This window comes from Megalops cyprinoides, chromosome 4 (genome assembly GCF_013368585.1).
Source record: "Megalops cyprinoides isolate fMegCyp1 chromosome 4, fMegCyp1.pri, whole genome shotgun sequence".
Taxonomy (NCBI): domain Eukaryota; kingdom Metazoa; phylum Chordata; class Actinopteri; order Elopiformes; family Megalopidae; genus Megalops; species Megalops cyprinoides.
The window spans coordinates 40,211,335-40,229,665 of record NC_050586.1 but is presented as its reverse complement, the minus strand read 5'-3'; the positions used below and the strand labels follow the sequence as shown (position 1 = coordinate 40,229,665).

The window sequence follows — 18,331 nt, the reverse complement described above, 5'->3', positions numbered from 1 at the left end:
GCCAATCATGTAGAGGAAGCAGATCACAGGAGATAAGACTGCACTTATATCAAGGGCATCCTCCTTTGCTTAACAGCAAAGGCAACTGAAACTTCAAAGAAGATTATGCTTCATGTAAGTTGGTTTTTATCATTGCTAGCCATGAAATCGATGTAGGGTGAGTTAATTTTGTGGTTTGCAGTTTTAAACTTTTAAAAGTGAAAACATTCATTTTCATCAGCTGTTTGTGTCTTTAATAGAATAGTATTTGCATTTATGAAGAAAACAGAGTGGTTACTTGAAAACCACAGGCATATAACCATTATGATGGAGAACTGCGTGAGACTAAAGTGTTTGTCAGTCCTACTCCTGGAGCCCCCCTTTCCTGCATATCTTCTATCTATCCTTGCTTCAAACACACCTGATTGAAATTAGTGCATCTAATCTAATAATCAAAATTAATAATGAAAAGTGCTGCTGATGAGTTCAGTCAGGTAGGTAGAGCAGGGAAAGATGGAAAATGTGCGGAGCAGGGGGTCCCAGGAGCAGGACTGAGAATCAGTAAACTACGTCTACTATGTGCAAGTGTGGAAAAAAATGACATATTTTTTATTTTCATATTTCATGTTTCTTGTCAGTAATTCCTTGAAATACATTACAATTTGATCTTCAAGCAAGGCTCTCTCTGGAAAGAATAACCTGTGAGACAGGTGAGGGCATGAACCCAAAGCCTTACGATGCTTAGTCAAATTTAAAAAAAAAAAGAAAGAAAAAGCAATCAGAATGTGCAGACTACTGCACCTTGTTTTTTCTTCTCCTGTGGGTGTGTAACAATGCTACTGCTAGCATCATGAGCATAGGCTGTGCGTAGACATTTTGCCTTGTTTCGCTTCGTTTTTACCGGGACAGCCAAATAAAATCATTACTGTTCAACACTGTGCTCCAGCTGCAAGCCAACTTGTAAATAGTGTTGGGTGACTCACTCTTCTGTCAAAAACTATTAATTAGTCATAATTCATGTCAGTGAAAAGCTAATCCAGCCCATGTTATTGGTCCTTTTTTTTCATTTTTGAGGTCTGTCTATCTATCTATCTATCATGACCTTCTGCATTAGACCATATGGGTGAAAATTACCATATACAGATAAGAGAAATGCCAACTCGGCAAACCATGCTAAGAAAGTACAAAATGTTTTTGTGCAAAAGAACATTTAAAAGGTTCTGTTTATTTTTGATGTTCAATGACCATGTCAGTTTAGAGATGGCAATACTTATCTACAAATTCATACACATGATTTTTTTCCTGACTTGGGCCCCCAAATCATCTGAATATTTTAAACTATTATATGTTCTGAAAAACTTGATTGACATCTGATGCGGATGCTTATTATTTTGATTTGTACAGGCAACAAAGTCTATGTCAGGTTAAAATAGCTAACACTTGATCTTCAAAAACAAGGACAGTAACATTGTACCGCAAGGTCCATTTAACAGGTACTTTTGTGCAAAAAAAGTGTGCTCAAATGCACAGAGTAAGTCAGTAAAGAGAAATGTCAAAGTAGTCTCTTTCATCAGTGCCAACATTAAGCATAGCTAAATGGGTCACGTTGCTAGGTAATTATGATAACCTGGCACTACATTGTTATAGTGCTTGAAAGGAGATAGAATCTGAAAAGTCAAAACCTGTTAATTGCATTTTCTCAGGACTGCTAAAATTTTACACATACACATAACCACACCACATCAAATTTTGCATGTAACAAGAATAAATGAAGTCGGTGGGATTACAAGGGGACCAGCTGTACACTCTGCTATAAATGATAAATAGTATGCATTATTCAATGTGCAGTTATACAGTTCTGGCAATATTGCAGATCTGTTGGAAACATGCAGCCCTACAAGCTCACCTACTTCAATATGCGGGGGAGAGCTGAGCTGTCCCGTTATATCCTGGCCTATGCTGGGATACCCTTCAAGGACCAAAGGGTGGAGTGGAAGGACTGGCCATCCATCAAGCCCTGTGAGTAGCTGTACAATCCTTTGGCTTTCCTCAGCAGACACACATCAACATGGGTGCCGTTCACACAAATGCATTTTTTCAAATGAGTCAGAAGGTCGTTAGATATCTTGACTCATCACTTGCTACAGGATTGATTCTTGTCTGTTCTGTATCTCCAGCTCTTCAGTGTATTGCAGTATGGTTCTGGCAGCGAGTCAACGAGAAATGACTGCGTGCTGTAAAAGAGATGTAGGGTGTATGAAAAGCAACAGACTGATAGATTGGGGTGCCTGAGATGTGAAATCCTCCTTAGGCCTCAGTGACACCAGTGACAAGGTCCATCTCCCGGCGGTCCCGCTGCAGGTTTGGCAGTTTCTGAGTTTTCTGTCCCCTCTGTTTCCTAGCTTTTCCCCTTGAACAGCTCCCGGTGCTGGAAGTGGAGGGGGGACTTCTGAACCAGAGCCTGGCCATTGCAAGGTTCCTGGCCAAAGAAGCAGGTAATCAATGGCTTTGAGTTCACCTTCACTAACAAAGCTAATATTAGCTAACACCAAGATAATGTCGAACAGCAGGAGCAGATACATGCTGTACAAAAACACATGGTTCTCAGTTCCACTGAGATTCAGTTTATGGATGATATGACACACTCTTTCCTGTCAAGGATTAGAGAGAGCACGCAACCCAAAATTAGGGGGCAGAGAGGATACATATCTTGCAATCAGCGTACAGAGTAGACACACATTCTGTGATGATATTTTGATCTTAGTGGAATCAGCAAAAGTCAGGCTACACTGCATGCACTGTGATCATGCTATAAGTCCAGCCCACAAAACCAGTTTTGAATATGTGGTGAAGTTGAGTACCTTGTGTTGCTATGGAAATAACCACATATGTAAGATGTGTCTGATGTAATGTCAGCATAGGGGAAGCCATGAGGCATGTTCATGCAGTACATGAAGACATGTGATACTGTGTCTTGGACTCGATTCGGTTATGAGAAATAGGTTGGTTTGGAAGGTTCTGGAAGGGGTCCAGAATGGTATAAACACATTTTCACAAGTCAGTTGCATCCTGGTGCACTAATTTTACAGTTTTCCTTCAGGTTTGCCAATTTTCATCCTATTTGCCTATTGTAATCCTAATTAAATTGTGTGGATTAATTCAGAAACTGTTCTATGTTTAGTCCACTTGCTGCTACTTGCAGTCTAGAATTCTATTAGCCTCACATTTGACACATCTGATCTACTGGTATCTGACTATTCAGCAGTATTCAGACGAACAGTGAGTTCCAGCTCACGTGCTTTCCCTGTGACCTCGTGAAGACACCGCAGTCCCCAGCATTGGCAGATGTAGGGAGGTGTAGCGCTTTGTGTGTGAGAGGAAAAGCTGAAGGCTGTGAGCGTGACCTATTTGGACACATATGCACGGGTGCTGAAGTGACTGTCTCTGTTTGCGTTTGTGCTGCACATCCGCTCCGCAGGTCTGGCGGGGCAAGGCCGGCTGCAGGAGGCCCAGGCAGACGCCATAGTGGACAGCCTCAACGACTTCACCCTCATGATCCCCTGGAGGGAAGAGGACCAGCAGCTCAAGGCAGGGCACCATTGAGCCCCTGTGCTAGAAGGGCTCTTCACCCGATCGATACGTGCGTTTGCCTTTCTTTTGACTGACAGTTGTGTCCATCACCCAGAAACAAAAGATCGATGGGCTCTTCGATGTCCACGCCCCCAAGCTGCTTGGCTACCTGGAGAAACAGCTGGGCGACAGGGAGTGGCTGGTGGGCGATGCGGTAAGCATGGCTGGAGTGGGACAGAGTGGGGGGAGGGCTGGTCTTTTTCGCTGACAAATAGCAAGCATGTTGACTGGGGTTTGTAGCGTCTGAGTAGAAGCTCAATGACCTAAAAAAACAAACCAGACAAAGCTGGCAGCAAACCAGAACAATGTACGCCTGATATCTTGCATTTGCTCATTCTTCCTAGCAAGCTAGGTTGTTTGTATTATTAACGGGTAGCTATACAGTATTCATCAATCAGCTATTACATATATAGCCCAGCAGGTAGGTAGCATTTGCTTTGTTGTATAAACACATCTACAATAAATATGAAGCAAGTGGGCAGTATCACACTGAAACAGCCGAGAGATTCAGATGTTTGCACAGTCCCCCTGAGCTGCCTTCACACAGTTTGACCACGGCGCGGCGCATACGCCGAACATGCTGTTCACAGCCACGCTGGGGGGTTTGGGGCAGGGGGCCGGGGGGGGGGGGGGGAGAGCTGCACCCCTGCCTTCCGTCCACCTTTCCTCCCTCTGCCTCAGGTGACCTGGGCCGACCTGTACTGGCACGTGTGCTCCACCACCTTCAGCGTGCTGCGGCCGGGCTTCTCTGACCCCCACCCGCGGCTCTGCGCTCTGCTCCAACGCGTGGGGGGCCTGCCCGGGCTGGACCACTGGCTCCAGACGCGCCCCAAAACCGAATTTTAGACCAGGGCAGGACCGGGTCCTCAGGAAAACCGGGCAATCAAAAACCAACACACTGCTTGCTTTGTTAACAATCATGTTAAACAGCTTTGCTTCAGAGATGCAAAAACAAACACATATATCATGCTCCTTATTTTGAAATGTAATGGTGCAAGTCAAGTTTGTGTTTATCAAAATGCGCATACGTCATGAAGCTCTTTCAGCTAAAATGCTGTGTGTCCCATTATATCAAGGAACCTCCATGTCAGACATTTTCGCACAATGTAACCTGGGCGTTATGCATGGTCTAAAATCGCACGCGTACTTAGTGCAATACATGTGTTCCATACAAATAACAATATCCAGTTTAGCAGATTGAAATGTTTAAAATAGCCATTACCACCTTTGCAGTTATTGGGTATAAACTGTGACATGTATGTTCTTTGTGTACAATTGTGATGATGACCAAGTATGTGATGTTGTATCCGTTAGCTAAACATACTAGCTATGTCTAACTGATTTAATGGAAAACAATTCAACCAATGCTCTGCATTAATGCGAGAAACAATACCAACAGTTTAACGAGATCAGAATGCTGAAAATATCCATTATTATCTTCGCAATACTTAACTATAAGCTGTGACATGTATGTTCTGTGTGTGTAACTGTGATGATCAAGTATGTGAGGTGCTATCTGTTAGCTAAACATACTAGCGATATTTAACAGATTTTAAGTAAAACAAAAATCAATTCAATCAATTAAAATTCAATTAATGTGAATTCTTTATTTCAGTTTTTGACACTTTTGCAAATGCTGCAGCAACACAGTAACACCAAAAAATACAAAATACTTTCACAGACGAGATTCTGAGCACAGTGTTTTAACATCAAGTCACATCACAGAAACAAAAAAAAACCACAATGGAGTCCGTCCCCCTTGCCTCGTGCTCCCTGTAGTGTGGGAAGTCGGGGGAAACCGCAGTGGCTCCAGCTGTGACGCTGTTTGGACAGGCACACGCAGCTTGTCCTCACACTAAGTTCACAGGGTGCCACACCGGGGTGCAAGCTGGCCCCGCGGCGGTGACACGGGGCATCCGGATGTGAGCTCCGTCCTGGGACAGGGGCTGACACAGTACTGGCCCAAGTTTGGGTGAGGTTGGAGGCAGGGTGGAGTGCTTACAGTCCCAGAGATGCCTTCAGCAGGGAGGCCACGTCCTCTGGCATGGAGCCCTCGTCGCCTGGGAGAGAGAGATGAGCCGCCCTGGTTAGAATCTCCAACACAACCTCAAGGTCGCATCTCATCAAGGTTACCAACACATCTGAACTAATCCCTCAGGCAGAACAATCCTGGGCTCCTCAGAACCCGGGAATCTGAAGCTAGCACTGCTCGGTCACTAGCACTACAAAACGCTACTGACAAGATGGCGGGCCTGGCTTGAGCAGTGGCTAACACTGCTTTCAAAGAGGCCATACGACATGAGTAGCTGGATAACAGCAGGACCCTCTGGATGATAGGCTCTGTTACTGTGGGTGTGTGCTCACCTTCCTCAGCTGCGGTCATGTCCTGCTCCAGCTTGAGCTTCTTCTGGCCAACACGCAGCATGCAGTCCTCTATCGAGTCCTTGCTGATCAGCTTTATCACCTGTACTGTCCTGTGATAGGAGAAAAGTGCAGTACAGTGGTAAGGAACAGAAACTTCCCACTCAGGCTGCTGGTTTGATTGCCTGGAGGGCCACTGCTATTGTACCTTTAGGCAAGGTCCTTGATCTTAAGTTTGTGTTTTAGATTCTGTGATCTGGTGACTGTGATCCTCGTATGGTGGTAAGTGTACTTGTCTTCCCCTAGCTTCTAGGTTCTCTAGTTAGGTTGCACAAGTTAACTTGTGGTAGGGCCTGAATAATGTTATGCTCACTCACTGGTCTGGGAGGGTTAGCCTGATATGACACTGATGCTCATTCAACTTCTGTTCTTTTGTGCTAGAAGTCACTCCGGATAAGAACATCTGCTAAATGAATGCAAAGTAATGTAATGCAATGTCATGTCATGTAATGAAGAGCCTCAGTAAATATCTAGCTGTATAAGTGGAAAACCTGTAAAAAGTGAAATCTATGCAAGTCTCCTCGGATAAGACTGTGTGCAAAGGTAATGTAATGTGGGGAGATGGGAGTGGCCCACGCCGCTCCGCACCTGGTCTGGCCAACGCGGTGGCACCGGTCCTCAGCCTGCTTGTCGTTGTAGGGGTTGCAGTCGATGTCGTGCAGGATGACCACGTTGGCTGAGGTGAGGTTGATGCCCAGGCCCCCTGCCCGCGTCGAGAGGAGGAACACGAAGATGTCGGGGTCCGTGTTGAACTCGTCGATCAGGACGATCCTGGAGCCAGGCAGGGAAATGAGATGGAGGAAAAGGGATGAACCCATGTGCTTAATGACTCCGTCACTGTCTGAAAGACAGAGGTGGGGATGGCTCGGGTAATGGTACATTCAGATGGCGCTCAGTTTGCGCCCACCTGTCCGCCATGGGCGTGGAGCCGTCCAGTCGCACGTAGCGGTGGCTCAGGTGCTTCAGCAGGACCTCCACGATGTCCAGCATCATGGTGAACTGGCTAAAAAGGACGACCCGGTCGCCCTGCGGAGAGACAACGCTGATGTCACACCTCGGGTTACACTGCAGGTCAGAGACAATGCTGAGGAGAGACCACACTAACAGTACACTGCAGGCCAGAGAGAATACCGAGGACAGACCACACTAATGTTACACTGCAGGCCAGACAGAATACCAAGGAGAGACCACACTAATGTTACACTACAAGCCATACAGAATAATGAGGAGAGACCACACTAATGTTACACTGCAGGCCAGAGAGAATACCGAGGAGAGACCACACTAATGTTACACTGCAGGCCATACAGAATAATGAGGAGAGACCACACTAATGTTACACTGCAGGCCATACAGAATAATGAGGAGAGACCACACTAATGTTACACTGCAGGCCAGAGAGAATACCGAGGAGAGACCACACTAATGTTACACTGCAGGCCAGAGAGAATACTGAGGAGAGACCACACTAATGTTACACTGCAGGCCAGACAGAATACCGAGGAGAGACCACACTAATCTTACACTGCAGGCCAGACAGAATACCGAGGAGAGACCACACTAATGTTACACTGCAGGCCAGACAGAATACCGAGGAGAGACCACACTAATGTTACACTGCAGGCCAGAGAGAATACTGAGGAGAGACCACACTAATGTTACACTGCAGGCCAGACAGAATACCGAGGAGAGACCACACAATAGTTTTCCATCCACTGAAGCCTCTAAGCATAGGAGACGCAGTGGAGCTGGGCGATGTGTCCTCTCCCTCCCCCCTACCTTCTCCTTGAGGGAGGCCAGCAGCTGGGTGAGCAGGCTGAACTTGCCCGAGTCCAGCAGCTGCTCGCTCTGCAGCTGGTAGCGCTGCAGGGCCGGGTACTGCAGGCAGAGGCGGTGCAGCTCGAAGTCCGACATCACCTCCATGTCCTCCTGGATGAGCGCTGGGTCGGCGTCGCGGTGCGTCGGCTCCTGGGGGAGACACGGGGGAGCACAGGCTCCGTAAAAACACCTCGCAACCTCGTGCCTCCTGCTCTTTAATAGCATGTTTACCTTACCAGCTGCTCATTCACATAACTGTGGTTTTTCACCCATTCACACTCCAGCCTGTGCTGGGACTGGTTTCTACAGGCTCCCATTCTGACCCAGCGGAAATTCTTTACTTTACAAAAAGCGCATTCTCTTTTGTGAAATGAGGAATCTGGGCATTTGCACACATCTTGCTCAAACAAACAGTGCGTAAAAAGTGTACTCTATTTTATTGCGTTAGAGAAAGTCATGGTTTATAAATGAAACCAGCCTAAGATAAGCATAAAATAAGTGCAGTTCATCTGAGATATTACTGAACTGAGCAACTCATATCTAAGCAGAGCCCTTATCCACTGAGAACTAGCTTCATTTAAGCAAAGATCTGAACAATTCTGGTGCTACTGCCACAGCTCAAACAAAATCTGCAGCACACCATTAACTTCAGCAACTCTCACAATCCCTGTTGGACAAAACATGTTTTTCTACCAATAAAGACTGTCCCATATTAAAGATGTGTTGCTCAACTAAAGGAAAATGAACTCAAATAGCAACAGCTAAGAATAAGTTTTTGAAAGGTGAATCAGCTAGGCTTTGTATACAGTAACAAAAAAGTACATAAAAATCAAAAATACAAGCAAAAACACCAGAACACTGCTTACTAGTTATAAGCTTAATCATTACATTTCCACAATTTTCCAAGTTCTGGGAGGTTTAAAGTGACATTCCAAACATACAATCATGCACAAGGGCGTACTGAACAGAAGTTCACCTTTGGCCTCTTTCACTGCTGTATGAGAGTACACTACAGCTGTGGAAATCCATCAAAATCGCAACCGACAGCCCTGAACAGGCCACAAGCGCACTTGAGTGCAGCCACTGACAGTCACAGGCAGTCAGATGCCATCACACGCTAAAAGGTGATGGCATCAGTCAGTGGCAAGGCAGAACTGTGCAGCACAATGCGATAAATTGCAGCAAACTCTTTTGTTGAGGTCTGTTTCCTCTGAGATTGGCCGTGCAGTTACACAACTTCCTCCAGCAGTGCTTTGCTGTATCGGGTAAAATGCCACGTAGCTGGGTGGCAGCATGGTTTCTTTGGTCCCAAGTAATTGTTATTTCAATGCCATCATAACCATGTTTATTTAACACGCTTACTACATTATTTTTTTTATCAATACTGCTGAAACACTCTAGATGTTGGAAAGAGCTGTGAAATTCTCAGGTGCGGTATCAAGAGAAAGACAGTGAGCAACAACTTCATGACGTATTGATACATTATTACTCGTTCAATGTATTTACGCCTTTGTGCCTAAATGCAAATGTCAAATATAAATCACCAAATCCAAACAGCTCAAGACACATTTTCAATGTGAGCAGAAAAAAAAAAGTCTTGTAATAATCTTAGTACTGGGTTTTCTTCCTGGTTATCTACATGCTACATGGCCTGTACAGCTGTTTTTTTATCACTTTATTTGCAAATAGTCTGAACTAATCGTAAAATTAGTAAGTAACAATTTTAGAAATAATTTTTCCACTATTACAAATAAATAAATTATTACCATGCAGGATTTATTTTACTGTTATTCATGCATCTGACCAAAGGAGCCCTCTGTAGATTGGAGGGACCCTAAGGTGGAGCCTGTGCTGGACTAGGATCTGACTTCTCTATGTAAACCACGAGCTACTGAACAACAAGGGTGATCCACTGCCTGTACTGTGACTTGAAAAAGGAACGCTGAACCTCCCAAGGTGAAAATCCTGTTGAAATCTAACTTGTTCCTTTTTATAGCCTTCATTTTTCACTTCATTTTTCAATCGCAGTGTGAGTACCTCATGTTGCCATGTCTGTTGGGTTATAAAATGCATTCAACTCCCTTCAACACCCCCCCCGCCAACCCACCCCACCCCACACCACCCCACACCACCCCACACCACCCCACACCAACTCCCCTGGATACTGTCCAGTTTACCTCAATATCCACGGAAAACACTGACTCGGTTACAATCACACACACTTCAGCCCTATCTATCACACGGGCTGATTCAAGTATTTAGCAGAAGAAACACTGTCATACTTTCAACAATGATGTTGATTGAAATCAACTCTGCCTGAACTGAGAGAGGAAAGTGCAAAGCTCCTTACTTTCTTTTGCATTACATTACATTACTGTCATTTAGCAGAAATTCTTATCCAGAGCATTTCACATAGATTAGTTTTTACATGATTTAACAGCTTTTGCATTTATACAGCTGGGAATTTCCTGAAGCAAGTGTGGGTACCTTGCCTGAGGGTACAACAGCAGTGCCCCAGCTGGGAATCGAACCAGCAACCCAGGTTATGAGCTCTGCTCCTTACCACTACATCAGACTGCTGCCCTTATCCCTGAAACCCCTTACAAGTGTTTAGCCTATGGCATGAACATTAATGAGCTTGTTCACCCACTCCACGTGGATGTGTTTTTTCTGAATGAAAGTGGGCGGTGCCCTGACCTTGAGCATGAGGCGGCTCATGGCGGCCAGCCTCTCGGTGTTGTAGTACTGCCTGTGCAGCAGCGGGTGGTTCGCCATCTTCCTCAGAGCCATCATCACGTTACTGAGGTCCCGCTCTGAGGAGGGAGGCAGAGATGGGGTTAGGCTTAGGGTCAGGGTCAGAAATGAAAGGATGAAACGGAGAGAAACGGATTAGAGGAAGAGAGGCATGGTGAACTGAGAGGAAAGCACAGCGGGAATGAAACCTGCGCGCGGCTCTAACAGCGGGGCTAGCAGCGCCCGGTGGCGGGTATTGGCTGTTGGATTTTGGGACGCGCTGGACAGACTTACTCTCCCCGCTGGAGCGCTTGAGCTTGTCGAACAGGGCATAGTACAGCTCCTGCTGCCTCTGGCTCATGGCGCAGAACTCCACCCTCTCCTCTTTGGCAGGCAGCTGCTTCAGCACCTGAGGTTGAACACAGATGCACGGGTCCTCATGCAAAACCCATTTACATTTATTTATTTAGCAGACGCTTTTATCCAAAGCGACTTGCAAAAGCGCATACAGTAAGTATAGGGACACCACGGGGACAGGATGTGTACAGTTCCACAATGAGACAGTTCTCAGCTGAGAGCAAGGTCTGTTTGAGGACACAGTACTCTCAGATTTGTACAACTACAGCGCATAGGGCAACTAATACGATACACCTTCAAACCCCCTTAAGCCCCCGCTGTCATGCTACAACACAGCGGCCCTCCTATAAGCAACCATGGGACCTCGTGCATGGGGGAGGCAGCGCTGGCGACGCCGTGCTCAAGCAGCTCTGTCTGAGTGACACCTGTGCGATTAGCTGTGCGATTAAGCGTGTCTGTGGCGTTGTGGATTCGGCGTGCCGCACCTCGCTCTTGACCCGTCTCAGGATGAAAGGCTTCATGATTCGCTTGGCGTGGGCGATCCGGTCCTTCTCGAAGCTGCTCTGCTCCTCTGAGGATTTCTGACAAACAGGAGAAAACACTATGTGCGCCGGCTGCAAATCAGCAGGGTGAGAGGCGATACGACAGCTCTGAGTTATCGCTAAAGGTCTGTTCGGTAAATCCCACGCTGACTGGTTAATTCAGAACTATAGCACAGTATAGACTACTCTATAAACACAGTGTGCTCTTGCCTGAAGCGGTCCCCACTGATTTCTTGTTAAAATGAAATCTCTCCAACTGTAAAACAGGCCACAAAAGTACCAGCACTGAGCTCCTACAGACACCCACTGTTAGTATGAGTCTATTTTTGCCAGTTAAGAGGTTATAAGAGGTTATCACTTCAAATAGATCAGCAAGCAAAGTATCTTCTCAGCAGCTCTGGGCCAAGACCTGGACTAGCTATTTCATCAAAGCTGGCTGTTATCTGTACTTAAAATTGAAAGCTCTGACCCCACATTTGCGAATGTACAGAGTTCTAATGAAGATAAACACTTTTGCATATTGATCATGAGATTATGAGGCTGTGATTCTAATCATTATGGGTGCACACAGCCAATCAGTTACATCTGAAAATACACTTGAGCCTACTCGTGAATACAGCGAACGCCCAACACTGGAAGCTTCAAGCTGCAATTTGAACTGTATTTACCAGACACCGGAGGGGATGCAGCAAGCTGGATTTGGCCGGCTGGGTTTTAATCAAGCTTACAACCATTCAACCTCAGAACAACTGACCCCCCACAAAGAGCGATCTGACCAGTCCCCTTCATCTCTGAGGCCCAAGACTCAGACCTTATTGGGGGGGGGGATGTCCTAGATTGTACATCACGCAACACACATTCTGGGCGAGCGGCCTGGTGTCCCTACCATGGAGAACATCTTGGCGATCTGCGAGGTGCTGCTGGAGAACATGGTGGGCATGATGAAGTTCAGCAGGGACATGAGCTCCAGCAGGTTGTTCTGCAGCGGGGTGCCGGTGAGGAGCAAGCGGTACTGGGCCTGGAGGGGAGGCAGGAGGAGAGGCAGGGCAGGGTGAGTGTGCGGTTGACGCATCGCGGTCCTTCTCGTGCTCGTTTTCAGTATCTGAGGGTGCACTGACGTTGATGGCCATGAGGTGGCGGTAGCGCAGCGAGTTCATGTTCTTCAGCATGTGGCCCTCGTCGAAGACGGCGCACTGCATCTTGAGCTTGCGGAACAGACTGCGGTCACTCTCGTTTCCGATCGCCATGTTGTAGCTGCAAGGCATCGAAGGCATTAAGCACCCACACATTCGATATACATACACACAAACACACACACATATACGTATATGCTTACTACACTCACACACATTTATGAATTTTCATAAAAGTATATCTACCTACACAGCTTAAGAGCACACCAGGTAACAACACTCTAATGATCAGGTAGTGTACTTTTGTAAAACATCAAACACTATGAAATGAGCCTTAAATTCAAACAACGGGTCGCAAAAATGAAAGAAAAATGTACATTTGGTGAACATTTTGGCAGAGCTGGCTAATCGATATCTCCTCTAAATAAACACTACATCTGGGACACCAAGACCTTTTCTATATTGAAGAGCGAACAGATTTGTTGTTAGAAGATAAATCTAACACTGCTAGTACCTACAAGAGTATTAGAGGCATTAACCACACACACATATTTTATGGATATTATACACACGCACACGCGCATGCGCGCACACACACACACACACACACACACACTTACTGTATGCATCTCCACACCAGTATATTCATCCACACAGAACACAAGGTGCATTTTAAAACCCAACACACACAATAATTGGGTAGAACATTCTTTTGTCTAATATAAAACACATTACAAAACAAAACACTGTGTTCATGGCGACTGGGGAAGCAACTTCCACACAGTATCTCCTTGTGTTTTTTTTCCCACCAGTATGCACCCAAAGAATGTGCTGCTGCCTAATTGACTCATCCAGTTCAAGGATTAATGCCATCAAACAGGATTTCAGATGTAATTTGTAAGACTCAGCCGTGCCTCCATTTCCCATATGGCTGTTTTGCACTGTGTGATGCTCAATTAATATCAATAATTAATGCATCACACGCAGAGATTCCCAGCTTCATTATCAGCCCCAGAGCCAACAAGACAACCCGTGCAGCCAGTGGTAGTAAACAGGTGCAATGTGTGCTCTATTAACTGACCACTAGATGGCAGCGAGTCCTGGATGAAGCCCCCGGTACTACAAGTGATGAATGGGCGACAGTTACGAGTACTCACGTGGACACGATAATGTTGAATTCCACCTGCTTGTTGAGAATGTCGTGCCGCAGGTATTTGCGATCCTCTGCAGACCCTAAACATACGCAGGGGGGGCACGTTAGCCGTTCAGTGAAAACAGGAGGCACAAGCTGCAATTACTGCGCCCTTGTACCATCTGAACTGCTGGTAAAGCAAAGCAAACTATCAATGCTGAGTTGTGGGGAGCGGCAATTGTTTCCAAAATTCTTATGGTGGTGAGATTAGACCAGCCCACGGGAAGTGACGGGCAGCGGAACAGGAAATTGACTCACCGTAGTAGACAAGCACCTCCAGACTGGGACACCACAGCTTCAGCTCTCTGACCCAGTTATCTGCAAAAATGGGGGGAATATCCTGTTCTATCAATAATATTAGGAAAAAAAAACTGTGATACTAATTTTGTATTTCCTACAGTTAATTCCTCCTGTTAGAGGAGTCACCCCATCAACCTCCTGTCTGTGGGGTCCCTTACCCAGAGTGGAGGAGGGTACGATAATGAGGTGGGGGCCGTTGTCGCCCTCCTCGAACAGCTTGGCGAGAAAGGAGATGGCCTGGATGGTCTTTCCCAAACCCTGTGGGTCACACAAAGAAGCCTGGGGTTAGAGAGAGAGTGGCGTGTGTGCACCCACAAGCTGCAGCTGGAAATCCGTAATTCATGCTGGACCAAGATGTTCACTGCTGTGGTGGTTGTGCGGTATGACAGTTATTTGGATCCCCATTATTCAGAATACCTTTGTTACCCCAAGTGTTGTATTACAACTATACAGCATTGGAAATACTTATTAATCTGTGCCATAGCTTACAGCCTGAAATCCAAACCGTTATCTACCCAGACAAAATTCTGAATTTTCTGTCATTTCTGTCAAAAAACTGTCATTTTAAGGAAGGGGTGTGAACATTAAACTGGTGGTTCGCGACGCTCTTGGAGGTACTCACTCTCCCCGCGTCACCATTTTCACTCGTTTTAAAAACTGGATCAGACATCTTCAATAAAACGGGTGGCATTTGCTAATAAGAGACCCCAAAGTTAGCCACCCCTCAACACTGCCGAAGGAAACTTTACTCCACAACAGGATCCTGTGTTTTTATGTCAGGAACAAGTCAATATCCAAAACCTCTTTACCACGAACCAGTCGCAGAGTAATAGTTTAAAAGGTGAGGGAGGTCTCACAGCATTCTTGCTGTAATTATTCTAATAATAAAATCATCTTACTACTGTAGTGTTGGGAAATCATGAAAACACAACATATTGTCTATGAATATTTTATATTCAATCACAGTGAGCTGCTTTCATGGTTTTAAGGCATGGCATATTAACACTGACAGAACAGCTCTTTGAACTAGGGCATGTTTCTCTGCCCTGAGCCAGGCTTCAATGAACCACATCTGCAAAAAGGTTGTAGTCCAAAACCCCAGCGTCAAAAAATGCGCAGCAAAAATGAAAAGAAGGCTACATGAAAACCGTCTTTATGTTGAGGAGTCAGACAGCAAATCTTCTATAACGAGATCTAAACAGTTCCCACATATAAGTGACCGATGATATACAGACCTATCTAAAGGAACAGTTACAAGCCCCTTGAGTTCAATTAAAGCAGTCACTTCACAGTCGAAAACCACGGCCAGCCAAGTAGCCAAGTAATGGAGTGCAGTCTGAGAAAGCTGTTTTCAAAACAATGTTTCCTGGAATTACACCGACACGTTTATGGTTCTGACTTGTTCAAAATGGGACTGTATTTGAAGAGGAAAGCAAACATAGCAGCAAAATATACTGTTGGTAAAGTAAAACACCTTTATGTTTCGTCTGAAGAGGCACTGCCACCTGCGGCCACACCTGCACCCACCACGCCCAGTGTGACTGACTGGTGATATCTCTTTCCCGTGTATTTTTTGGCAAGCTGAGCTGTGTCCTGCCGTCTTGCTCTGAATACAAACACTCTGACCTCCTGGCACAAGGAGCTTTTATGGCAGTTTGCTATTTCAAAGCCACAGCACATATAAAAACAGTGAAAACATCCCCACGTACCCATCAACTGCCGATCATTTTAAGGACCAATGCCTGAGAACACCGTGGGCGTTTTGAACGCTCTAAAGGATTGGGGTAAACGGTCATTAATTCGAGAGATTCAACGACCAAGTGCTTTAAATGCCTTTTCTTGGGATCTGGGGTGAGTCATCCTCATGCAGACACACGTGCACGATCACACATACAAGTACAGACACACAGGCACAACCGCACACACACACACACACACACACACACACACACACACACACACACACACACACACACACACACACACACACACACACACACACACACACACAGAGGGGAGGTGTGTGTCTCACCATCTCGTCAGCCAGGATCCCACTCAGCTTGTTCTGATGCAGAAGGACCAGCCAGTTCAGGCCGATCAGCTGGTACGGCTTCAGCTGCAGTCTAGCAACGGCCACATGAAATAAGCAAGGAGTGAACAATGTGTCTTAAATCTAACAGTAGTGGTACATCACAAAAAGGGGGGGATGGCAGGGGAGGGCAACAGGTACCTGTGTGTGTGTATGTATGTGTGTGTGTGTGTGTACATGTATGAGTGTGTGTATGTGTGTGAGTGTGTGTGTGTGTATGTGTGTGAGTGTGTGTGTATATGTGTGTATGTGTGTATGTGTGGGGAGGGGGAGGATTTGCCTGTAACACACCTGCTGTTCAGCACAGCGGGCGGCTTCATGGAGCCCACGCCCCTCTCCACCACCCGCGTCACGTCCTTGGTCATCTTGCGCGAGATGGTCTCGCACTTTCCCATCAGGCCCAGCACCACCTCGCGCTCCTTCAGCACCACGCGGCAGCCCCACACCAGCTCCATGGACAGGCCGTTCCCCTTGTGGAACGTCTCCTTCTGGGGGGAGAGGGCACACGCGCATAGCTTCAGTCCCAGGTGGCTAACGCTCCCCTGGCTGACGCGCTGGCAGGGATTCAGCGCATTGCGCGTCCCCCCCTGTGCGGCTACGTGAAGTCTGACTGCGTGGGGACCGTCGAGGCCTCCAGGGGGTTTTGTGGTTCTCTCCTCGTGTCACCTTTGATTAACCCTCACCGATTTGATTCAGACTCACTGCCCCAGGAAAGGCACCTGCAGAAACCACAGCAGCCTCTGTCCCTGCTGATTATTACAGTGCCGTGGGGTGGTACAGTACATAGATTGGGCTCACAACCGTGTGTGTGTGGGTGTGTGTGTGTTGGGGGGGTGCAGGAATTTTCCGTTGCTCTTGTACAGTTCCCTGAACATTTTCAACATCAGGCTGTCATCTTGTGCTTGCAAGAAATACTCTGCCTCTATGGAAGTATACGGGTGTCTGCTAGTGACTTTCCCCACACGTGTGTATTCAACAGAGGTGGATTAAAAGTTGTAATCAACTGTTACAGCGCCTACCTGTCATAGTTGCACTAATTCTATCCCCTCTATCCCAGTATATTCAACAGGTTACATTCTGGTTACCTGGTCACCTTTTACACTTTTAATAATAGTAATAATTTAATTAATACTAATAATAATTTAATAAATAATAATAATAATAATAATAATAACAAAAATTTTAATTTGCATCACTCTGAATTAATATTAAGTAATAACAGCAATACCACATTTTCTTCTCCTGTTACTCCCTCTACTAATTACTGTATCTGAAAGAGTCTTATAGTTTACTGACCTATATTAACTGTGTGTAAGTGACATTTGCACTGTAAAAAGACAATGTGCAAAGCATCTTCAAACCGGCCTTGATTTTTAAATGACGCGGCTGCATTGCTGACCACACGAGAGAAAACAAAACCAATTACAAATTCTGCCTTCACACTTCACTGGTTTTACATCTAAATAAAAAACCGGTACTCTCCTCACTGAGTAGTAACTAGCTTCACTTCAAAGACTTAAGTACTACACCTCTCAGTTACAAAAGGGACAACAATGAGCGCAAATTTTCCTCATTGCTGTTGTTTTGTCTGAGGTTTTACGTTGCACAGTTATGTATTTAAATACAAGTGTACTGATAAGATTTGCTGCTTTTCCAGAGAAACCGAAATTTGTTTAAATGGGGAAAACCACGACCCCCCCCCAGGCTTACACCCTCATGCCCGAGAGGGGAAGGTGTTCTTTGAGACTGTTGAAAAAGGAGGAAACGACAGAAAGTCTGAGAAACACATCGATGGAAAAAGTAAACAAAAGTTTGAGAATTCAGGAAAGTTTTTTTCTTTTTAAGACAAACAAAATTTGGAAGGTTCTACAGAAGCCAGTAACTTTTTTTAATTTCCCGGACAGGTCTCCAACAAAGCAAACACACGTTTGGTGAAATCTGGCTGTGTTCTCAGGTGTGAAAAAGGACCCAGTTCCTCCAACACGTTAAAAGGAGAGAATTTTGGCAAAACACTGAGAATCTGTCAATTGCATTTTTTTTCTGGGATTGAAACACTTTGCATACAGAAGAACATAGAACAAAAGAAAGAAGAACAGACAATTTGAATAACATTCAGAATAAAGTTGACAAGCATGGG

General features: G+C 45.7%; 2 protein-coding genes across 2 annotated transcripts in view; one reads left to right on the top strand and one right to left on the bottom strand.

The window, feature by feature from the left end:
• The first annotated feature begins 85 nt into the window (after positions 1–85).
• LOC118775931 (hematopoietic prostaglandin D synthase-like) lies at positions 86–4,718 on the top strand. The gene is made up of 7 exons (XM_036525897.1): positions 86–114; positions 618–689; positions 1,853–1,998; positions 2,382–2,474; positions 3,458–3,567; positions 3,665–3,763; positions 4,291–4,718. Exons 3-7 carry the CDS (start codon positions 1,866–1,868, stop codon positions 4,453–4,455), a joined length of 600 nt encoding a protein of 199 aa, XP_036381790.1. The 5' UTR covers positions 86–114; positions 618–689; positions 1,853–1,865; the 3' UTR covers positions 4,456–4,718.
• Positions 4,719–5,607: 889 nt separating this feature from the next.
• Positions 5,608–18,331, bottom strand: part of smarcad1a (SWI/SNF-related, matrix-associated actin-dependent regulator of chromatin, subfamily a, containing DEAD/H box 1 a) — a 36,760-nt gene continuing 24,036 nt past the window's right edge. The window contains exons 9-23 of the mRNA XM_036526758.1: positions 16,486–16,682; positions 16,138–16,228; positions 14,264–14,363; positions 14,064–14,123; positions 13,771–13,846; positions 12,599–12,734; positions 12,367–12,498; positions 11,424–11,519; positions 10,876–10,990; positions 10,546–10,661; positions 7,810–7,998; positions 6,938–7,056; positions 6,619–6,801; positions 5,974–6,083; positions 5,608–5,669 (exon numbers count right to left, since the gene is read on the bottom strand). Coding sequence (XP_036382651.1) covers positions 5,608–5,669; positions 5,974–6,083; positions 6,619–6,801; positions 6,938–7,056; positions 7,810–7,998; positions 10,546–10,661; positions 10,876–10,990; positions 11,424–11,519; positions 12,367–12,498; positions 12,599–12,734; positions 13,771–13,846; positions 14,064–14,123; positions 14,264–14,363; positions 16,138–16,228; positions 16,486–16,682 — 1,782 coding nt within the window. The remainder of the gene's footprint in view (positions 5,670–5,973; positions 6,084–6,618; positions 6,802–6,937; positions 7,057–7,809; positions 7,999–10,545; positions 10,662–10,875; positions 10,991–11,423; positions 11,520–12,366; positions 12,499–12,598; positions 12,735–13,770; positions 13,847–14,063; positions 14,124–14,263; positions 14,364–16,137; positions 16,229–16,485; positions 16,683–18,331) is intronic.

Bases quoted from the DNA above. Each gene is read 5' to 3' on its own strand.
- LOC118775931 (XM_036525897.1), top strand. From the start codon at position 1,866: ATGCAGCCCTACAAGCTCACCTACTTCAATATGCGGGGGAGAGCTGAG. The intron at 3,568-3,664 runs GCAGGGCACCAT...TCCATCACCCAG, and splicing joins AAGAGGACCAGCAGCTCAAG to AAACAAAAGATCGATGGGCT. The intron at 3,764-4,290 runs GTAAGCATGGCT...CCTCTGCCTCAG, and splicing joins AGTGGCTGGTGGGCGATGCG to GTGACCTGGGCCGACCTGTA.